This window comes from Leptonotus elevatus, chromosome 19, assembly GCF_054856555.1.
Source record: "Leptonotus elevatus isolate MCC_2025b chromosome 19, RoL_Lele_1.0, whole genome shotgun sequence".
Classification (NCBI taxonomy): Eukaryota; Metazoa; Chordata; class Actinopteri; order Syngnathiformes; family Syngnathidae; genus Leptonotus; species Leptonotus elevatus.
Window position 1 is genome coordinate 9,902,758 of NC_141257.1, and position 9,575 is coordinate 9,912,332.

Sequence of the window (9,575 nt, forward strand, 5' to 3'; positions counted from 1 at the left end):
TGGTAGAGTAGCCGTCTACCAAGCTGAAGGTCATGAGTTGTTCCTCAACGCTTGAATAACTTTTTTTTCGTAAACTGGTAGAATGTACTCAAAACTCTGAGTGAAAAACTAAAACATTGCTCTTTTTTTTTTTTTTTTAAACTACAAGTTCAAATATCAAAATGTGCAGTTTAAATTGTCCTGCTCCGGAACCACAATATACTCAAGGCATCTCACAACTTTTAACGATGTTGCATAGGTACCATAAAAGTTGCTTAATTAATGAGAAATAAGAACTCAACTCAAACCGATCGTCCTTTTGTTTTCCCTTCTAGGTATCTGATACAGTATGGGAAAAATGCCCTGGACATGCTAGCCAGCAGACAGCACAGTCTCCGTCTTGGCTGGCTGGAGCAGCTTTTCTCCTCTGCTGCCGATTCGGATAGTCACAGGGACATCGAGCAAGGTATTTGCTTGCAGTCCGCTGTCAAACTGATACAGACGGTGAATCCAGGGGTCAGCAGTGCAAAAGTGGAGCACAGGTTTAAAGAGCTTCAGAGGGGTCGGGCTGAGCAGCTCTCTCTTAATAATGGATCAGGAGCTAAAGACCACACCAAAGTCAAACCGACACACAGGCCAAGAAACGAGAAGGTCATGCAGCAGGAGTTCATCGAGGTCTTTCATGACTTTTGCACACGGCCGGAGATTTACTTTCTCTTGGTGCAGTTCTCTAGCAACAAGGAATTCCTCGACACCAAAGACTTGACGAGGTTCCTGGAGGCCGAGCAAGGCGCCGCACAGGTCAGTAAATAAACACTCAGAAACACAATCCCAGTGTTGACTTTCGTTTCGTCGACTTGCTCCTTGACTCAGGTGACAGAGGAAGACAGCCTGAGCCTCATCCAGTCCCACGAGCCATCAGAAGAGGGCCGGCAGGAGGGATACCTGTCGATGGATGGCTTCAATAGCTACCTGACGTCGCCCGAGTGCCACCTCTTTGATCGGGAGCACGACACGGTGTGTCAGGACATGTCCCAGCCTTTGTCTCACTATTTCATCAACTCCTCTCACAACACCTACCTCATCGAGGACCAATGTAAAGGACCCTCTGACATTTCCGGCTACATCCGGGCGCTCAAGATGGGCTGTCGCTGCGTGGAGCTGGACATATGGGACGGTTCTGACGAGGAGCCGGTAGTGTGTACCGGACACACCCTTTGCCCTCCTCTCGTCCTTCGCAACGTGCTGGAAGCAATTGGACGGTTTGCGTTTGTTGCATCCGAGTATCCGTTGATTGTGTGCATTGAGAACCACTGCTCGCTCAGACAGCAGAAAGTGATGACGCAGCATCTGGTGAAAATACTCGGGGGCCAGCTCTTTACACACTCGCCAGACAAGAAGGAGTCATACCTTCCCTCGCCACAAGCCTTAAGGCATCAGATCCTGCTGAAGGGCAAGACGCTGAAGCTCGGTTGGGAAGCAGAAGACGGTGAAGTCAGCGAGGAGGACGAAGGGGCTGAAATGTGTCCAAGGATGAAGGCGGCGAGCAATGGTGGGGCAGCAACTGAAGACAGTCCGAAAGGGAAACAGCCAAGAAGCGTAAATTCAACCGCCGCCGCCAGGTGTAACCCTCCGCATCAGCCTCCAAAAAAATTCCACCTGCTGAAGGAGCTCTCAGACTTGGTCACTCTTTGCGAGTCGGTCCACTTCGTCGACTTCCCGACCTCGACCAAGAGCCAAAAACCTTGGCAATTGTGCTCTTTTAATGAGACCCAGGCCGGGCGACTCGCTGGTGAGAACCCCGGCGACTTTGTCAACCATAACAAGCACTTCCTGTCGCGGGTTTTCCCAAGCCCCATGCGCGTCGATTCCAGCAACATGAACCCTCAGGACTTGTGGAAATGTGGTTGCCAGATTGTGTCTATGAACTTCCAAACAGCTGGACTAATGATGGACCTAAACGCAGCCTGGTTCCGGCAGAATGGAAACTGTGGTTACGTTTTGCGACCTGCCATCATGCGGCAGGAGGTGTCTTATTTCAGCGCAGATACCAGAGACACCGTTCCTGGGGTGTTACCTCAGCTGCTTCATGTCAAGGTGTGAGGGACTATACCACAAGCTCGCCACAGAATTCTTGGCAGCCTATCAAATAATCATGATTGTGTTCTGAAAACAGCCCATGTGGTGACCCTTCTCAGGTAATCAGCGGGCAGAACCTTCCCAAGCCGAGGGGTTCTGTGGCCAAGGGGGATGTGGTGGACCCTTACGTGTACGTGGAGATCCACGGTATCCCAGCTGACTGCACGGAGCGCCGCACCAGGACCGTCTCGCAGAACTGCGACAACCCAGTCTTTGATGAGAGCTTCGAGTTCCAGATCAACCTGCCAGAGCTGGCCATGGTTCGCTTCGTGGTGCTGGACGACGACTTCATAGGAGATGAGTTCATAGGTCGGTTAAGTAAGATTGAGTGCAATTGTTTCTTAAAAATTTACTTTCGGGTGGTAAAAACTCACTAGTAAACAACTATGTTGTTGGACTAAGGTACAGAGCGACCGAGAATACACATTAAATTATTGAAGAGTGATTTTAGCCTTCCAGTCGGGGTCAGTCAAAAAATGCTACATGAGGTAACTTGCTAATTCTACCCATTTATTTACATTTCAAGACTTTGGTTGACTGGAAAATATGTGATAGAATATGAGAGATATAACATAGCATTGTGCTAGCACAACGGCACATACTTTCCCTTTTAACTACATAACAGTTACCATGCTGTCAACTGTATGTTAGCTAGCTGCTAGCTGTTATGTTTTACAAACTCAAAGACAACCAAATTGCCAGAAAATGTCTTCCACAAACAAGTCTGTCTCTTTGGAAATGGCTACTCTGCCTCTTGGCAGTCTTGTGGTTTAGCCCCAAGTGCTAGCTAGCTAGCTCCCCAGGAGCTCATTTAGCTGCCCGTTGAGTAGAAAGCACTTGTAGGTAAAGCCAAACTGTGGCAAGATTTTTTACTTTCTGGACCTGGATTTCACTTAGAAGTACTCTGGTGCCAATAGCTTAACAAATATGTAAAAAAAAAAAAACACCACCACCTCTGTCACAGGTCAGTACACTATCCCACTGGAATGTCTCCAATCCGGGTACCGTCATGTCCCGCTACAGTCTCTGACCGGGGAAGATCTTCCCCACTCCAAGCTCTTCGTCCACGTAGCCCTCACTAATCGTAGAGGAGGGGGCAAGCCTCACAAAAGGGGCCTGTCGGTGCGAAAAGCCCGCAGGAAACGGGATTACACAGCTCTAAGGGACTTGGAAATCCGGTCCGTTGATGAGGTTTTCAAAATGGCTGGTCCTCTGTTGAGAGAGGCCACAGACTTGAGGGAGAACATGCAGGTGAGAGGTCCAGATTCCTACATTACGTATTGGCGCTTGTTAGATTCTCATCATTTGCTCTTTTTTTCCCACCCAAACAGAATTCTGTGGCTATGTTCAGGGAGCTGTGTGGGGTGTCAGCCGTGTCCAACCTCATGCAGTGCATACTCGCTCTTGGCTCCAGAGTGAGAGGACCCGACGGGGTGCCTTTACTACTGTTTGACCTCCAGAAGCACTACCCCACCCTGGAGCCTCAGGGACCCCTGCCTGATGTCCTTCGCCGCGTTGTCTCCACATATGACATGGTGAGGAAGGAAAGGAGCCGACAGTAAATATGCTTATTGTCCCCCCCCCCCCTCCAGATACACAACGTATTTCTGAAGTGCAAAGAAAGGAAGGAAACGCTAAACAAAAGCCACAAAGATCACCAATCCGCCACCGCCCATCTTCCTGCCTGCTTCACACAACAATGAACAGCACTTGTGTAGACAGAGCTTCCTTTTGAGAACATATTTTCCCCCCCGAAACAAACTAACCCTGGTTGTTATGCAGATATGTGAGTTTCACCCTGGCCTGAATCCAGTGTACTTTCGCCAAAATGAAAGTGGAACATTCACTGACCCAGGAAGTTATTTAGCAGATTTGATTTATTTTTTCACATCTAATAATAAATCAGCCACTGTGGGTCTACGTCTGAATCCTTTCCCTGTAAAGTTAACAGACTGTCATCAGACAAATTTCACTCTCTAAAAACAATTGGGTTAGAAACAACCCAGTTTGGGTCCAAATGAGACTAACCCGCTGCTTGGGTCAATTTGACCCAACTTTCTGGTCAAACTGACCCAAGAAGCAGGTCGGTCTCATTTGTACCTAAATTGGGGTATTTTTGACCAAACTGTTTTTAGAGTGTGAAATGTGTCTGGGTCATTTTGTACAACCCCCCAAACAAACAAAAAAGGGTAATTTTGTACAAAACAATCCAAGTTGAGTCAAATTGACCCAAGTAGCAGATTTGATATCATTTTGAGAAAATTATTTTTTTAAATTATTTTTTGTGCTAAATGCCTTTTTGACCCATTCTGGGTTATTTTTTGACAAAACTGTTTTTACAGTGTAGACCAGGGGTGGACAAACTCAGTCCTCACTCCTTTCCCTCTTCCAACACAAGCTGATTCCAATCAACACGATCGTTATTAGGCTTATATGCAGAGCTTGCTGATGAGCTGATCATATATCAGCTGTGTCGGAGAAGGGAAACATCCAAAACCTGCAGGACTCCGGCCCTTGAGGACCAAGTTTGCCCAACCCTTGTATAGACTCTACATGGAGCAATGGGTTGTCTTGTCCACAACAACCCCCCAAAAAATTGGGTCATTTTGTACAAAGCAACCCAGGAAGTGACCCAAGTAGCGGGTGTTTATTTGTATTTATTTTTTACCCCAAATTAATTAAATAAATAAAATTGTTCTAAATGAAAAACACAAAATGTTGGGTCGGTCACTTTTTGACCCATATTGGGTTATATATAAATAAAGATGACTGACTATTTTTGACCCAACTGTTAGAGTGACAGTTTTTTCAGATTTTTTTTTATACCATGGCTAAATTGGGTCCCGGTGACGCACTTTAACCTCAGCACGGCTCGCCCCTCCTCCCTACTAAATAAGAACTTGAGAGCTTTCGCCGGTCAGCTGCAAGAGAGTGCCTCGTTATTGTGGCGTGGAAATTTTTTCCAGCCACATCTCTTGAATTTGATCTTCAATTCATAATATGGGTCCATATTTTGCGGCATGGGTTCGAATCCCGGCTCTAGGCTTTCCTCCACAAACGTCCATGTTACATTCATTGAAGACTCAAAATTGACCATCGGTCTGAATTGTTCACCTCACCTGCGACCCTAAAAGAGGACAAGCGCGATAGAAAATGGACGAATGGGTCCTCATTTTTGCTTTTTAATTCTTGCACGCTTTCACCCTCAAACCTACACGACACAATTCCTGCCCTTTCCACCTTTTCCCTGCGGGCCTGCTTCAACTGTGGCTGACCCACATAAAAGGCGACTCGACGCAGATGTGCACTTGCACTTAGCAATTCTGCCGAGTTTGAGACCCAATTCATGGGTCTACTGCGGCTGCAACTCATCATGTACCGTACGCATATATTTGCACGAGTGTGAACTGTGAATGAGAACAATAAAGTCTTGACATTTTCTTGTCTTATTAAGTTGCAATGAAGGCTTTGGTGCGTGGCGCTAATTTAATTACAGTAGTTTGTCACTGCCGTTTTAGCAGAATATGATGTGTGCGTTACTAGGCGCGCGTGCCTGTGTGTGTATTTGGAGCCACTTTCATTTTGAATCAAGCACATCAGAGTCGGAAAACATCACGGCAGTGCTGAATCTCATTAGCATACATTAGAATATGCTTTGGCCAAATAGATTGTTAGACCTCCATCCTAAAATACCTTCTTTAGCATGTATACCTGCTTGCTTGCGTATGTGTGTGAATGTTGATCATTAGTTTGTGGGGTCGCATCCCTTTAGGCTTTCTAAGCAGAGGCCAAGCATTAATCAGCCAGAGGCAAGTAATGTTATTACTGTGCACCGCGTGTGTGGTCATTACTCTAACTGAGTGCTTCTATTGCTCTCCGAGGATTCCTCCACAATGTGCACGTGTCTGTCTGGCATGACAAGCAATGACTCTAATCTGGCATGTTCATTATTTTAATTACCACCGACACTTGCAAAAGCTTTATAACTGCATTAGAAATGCGCATTACCCTGTTCTAACAGTTTGATTTGTTGACACATAATCAGAGTATCTACTCAACTGACATCTGTGCAGATGGTCCAGGCCAGCAAAGCCGTGTTCGAGCTTTCGGAGGGAATCTATGAAAGGATTCTGCATATAAAGATTGCGGGTGAGTGAAAAATGATGAGTCAAGTTCTTCAAACCCCAAATTCATCTTAGCATGAAAAAATTAATTGTCAATGAAAACTAAAGACTGTAAAGTGAAAATAATCTTAAATTTGACACACCACAGAGCTGACAGGCTAGCTAGCTAGCTAGCTCTGCCTCCGCTGCGAAAATACATCTTCATATGAAAATAAATATTGTTAGCAAGTTAATTCAACATGTTTACGCTTCTAAAATGGAATGAATTAAAAAACAAACAAAAAAAACGCTCTGCTGCTTTTCTCCGCATGGCCTACAACGAGGCACTCTAAAACTGCCACATCAGCCATCTATCCGAACGGAAGAGGAATTTTTTGTGGTGTAGGCATAGCAAGCTAGCTAGCTAACTGCGCATTGACGCTATACGTATCGCCACAAATGAGGACAATTATTTATTTATTTTCAGCAATCTTCAAACATGTATAATGTATTTAGAAACAAATCTTTGTATTCACTTTAGTGTGTCCCAATACTTTTTTCCTGTATCGTGTATTTTCTCCCATCACAGTTTTGTTGACTTCAGCATTCCGAGTCCAGACTTGTCAGCGCAGGGCCATTAAGCAGCTGAGTTTAAGGGTAAAAAAAAAAAAAAGCGCTTTTAAATCAGTTAAAAATCTCCCTACCTCTCCAAAGGTTCACATTCATAATTACGTGACACACACAGATTTGTTTGCATCCTGAGATTCTCTCACCAACACACGAGGAGTTGCGGAAGAGCATGCCTGGTGTGTGTGAGAATCAGCAGAGGCCGAGGTCGCAAAGTACATACCGTAAAGATGTCAATCAGGGAATCCCCTGGCGACGGGTCACTCGGTGGGAGCCACGGGATGTCTGCAAGCCGCAAGAGAGGAAAGATAAAACTGATGAAGCTCAAAAAGGGGAGGAGAACGAGTGGATCAGATATGTGAGAAATAAACAGTTGCTCATAGTTAAATTACATAAACTGATACAAGTGATGGAATCCAGGCATACTAATTACCCGGGTTCAACTATGTTAGGTTCATTTTAGCCTATATCTTAACTCATTCACTGCCATTGACGGCTATAGAACAAATATAAAAATTTGTGATTAATCGTGAGTCAGGCGATTTACTTTTTTTTTTAATCGTAATTAATCGCATGACTTGTTAACACATGATTAATCACAAATTTTATATCTAAATGTACAATTTAAAAAAATTCTAGGTTTTCATACTCTTGTTAACAAAAGTGAAAAAAAGTTAAACTAATAGAAATAGTTCAAATGAATTTTTGACGTCTATAGACGTCAATGGCAGCGAATGAGTTAAAGTTTTCCCTCATCCCTTGACCTATAACCTGTAGCCGAGACATGAGGTAAAAATGACGCACTTCTAGATTTTTAGGTCACGAGTTTGTTGATGCTCCGTTCTGCCAGTGCCGGGCAACAATCAAACATATATACATGCAAGGCTGCTCTATAGGCTTTGAGTTGCCTAGCAACGCTGATCAATTTCCGATTCAGGCAACCTGTGGAGCATGTACATGTATGTGGAGCGGGTAAATTATACTCCGAGCTGTTGATTCCTCACTCCTCCACTACTACGCATGTGTAACATTTGGACTCCTGTTGATGGCTCACGGTTTAATGCGCGCCCCACGTTAACCCACTTCAGTTTCCATGGCAACGGCGGGACGGTGGCCCGGGGCGGCCAGAGGAAACCAGATGCACAACACAACTCGCAGCACACATACGAGACGGCGGTCAGCGGTGTCGATTCCTAACCTTTATATTTTACAGCCATGACGTTCCACGAGCATCTACAGAGCCTGGCGGCGAAGGAGGGCTTAAGAGGGCGGAAGGTGGGTCGAGCCGTGGAGAGCTTCACCTGGAACATCACCATCCTTAAGGTCACAAACATGAAATCCACATTTGAGCAATTGTGCTGCGTTCGCTCACATTTGACATTCGGCCTTCTCGCCGTTCGCAGGGTCAAGCTGATCTTCTCACGCACGCCAAGGCCGAAGCTCAGGAGAACATGAAGCAGGTGCGCGACGCCGCTCTGACGGGCAACCTCGCCCGGGAGGTTCGAGGAGTTAGGAGAGCTCGCTCGCAGTCGCGGAAAAGCCAGCGCGACGATCCCGCCGTGAGTTTGTGACGAGCGGCGGGACGCCGCATGAGCCGGCGGCCTTCGTGGGTCGTCTGCTACACTACACTTGCCGTCAAGGGCCACGGATGAATCCATTTAATGTTTGATATTGTGCAAGATTCAAGTTTGGAAAAACAGCAAAATGTTTCAAGACCTTTTCTGTTGTGGAATGTTTTTTTTTTTTTTTTTTAAGATGGGACATGAGCACACAAAATGTGGACTTTATCGAGCTTATATAGGCTTTTATCACCATCAATGGTCCTGTTATATTTTCATTTTCGAGTTGATGTACTGCAAATCAAAAAAAATAAACATAATGCTAAGAACTTCCCCCTATCGTCTTATATCAATAAAGCCACTTGTTGTCCTCACTTGTTCTGATCCAGCAACCAAAAAAAAAAAAAGCACTAAATATTGTTCCCGCAACAATATTTTTACCTGATGTGAGAACATGAACTCATCAAGCGAAAATGTCTGCCTCCTGCCTCCCTTCCCCTGCAAAATATTGTACAGTATTTTAATAAGATGTTATTCTTTCCTTTTGCTGCAAAAGAGTATTTTACACAAGTGGAAACATTCCAGGTTCATCATCTGTGCAGTCATTGTGCAGCTCCAGTCCACGAGAACCTTCCTCACAAATGGAGATGAAAATAAACTACTTTTAAAAACAGGAGTCTTTGTGCATTTTTTTTCCTTCATGTGCTGTCCACTTCAAATTTAATGGCCACTTGCATATTAAAGAAGTATCACAATTATATTCTATATAAAATAAATATGACCTTCAATAATGTAGCATTTACACTGTAAAATAAAATGGTTTGAAAAATTCACTCAGAAATTCAAAGTACATTTTACAAGGGGAGTGTGTTAGTATAGTGATGGTAGGCAGAATCCTTGTACCCCCAAGAGACCAGTTTTTGGTCTCATTTTGGACACACCAGCAAGAGTGGCATGGCTCAGGTGGTAGAGTGGCTGTCTCCCAAGCTGAAGGTCATGAGTTTGTTCAATGTTCAATGAGTAACTTTTTTTTTTTTTTTTTAATAAACTGGTAAAATGTACTCAAAACTCTCCTTAAAAAATAAGACTAAAATGCGGCATCATATTGAATTAGAACAGTTGTCCAATTATAAAACTCCAAACCCAATGGATATACTTGTGGGAACTC

At 44.6% G+C, this 9,575-nt stretch overlaps 1 protein-coding gene across 1 annotated transcript in view; it reads left to right on the forward strand.

The window, feature by feature from the left end:
- The window catches only part of LOC147157851 (inactive phospholipase C-like protein 2), a 44,373-nt gene extending 35,293 nt beyond the window's left edge, over window positions 1-9,080 (forward strand). Inside the window, exons 7-14 of the mRNA XM_086062892.1 lie at window positions 315-780; window positions 853-2,076; window positions 2,178-2,427; window positions 3,083-3,369; window positions 3,450-3,653; window positions 6,192-6,267; window positions 8,062-8,171; window positions 8,252-9,080. Coding sequence (XP_085919018.1) covers window positions 315-780; window positions 853-2,076; window positions 2,178-2,427; window positions 3,083-3,369; window positions 3,450-3,653; window positions 6,192-6,267; window positions 8,062-8,171; window positions 8,252-8,419 — 2,785 coding nt within the window. The 3' untranslated portion in view covers window positions 8,420-9,080. The remainder of the gene's footprint in view (window positions 1-314; window positions 781-852; window positions 2,077-2,177; window positions 2,428-3,082; window positions 3,370-3,449; window positions 3,654-6,191; window positions 6,268-8,061; window positions 8,172-8,251) is intronic.
- The last annotated feature ends 495 nt before the right edge of the window (window positions 9,081-9,575 follow it).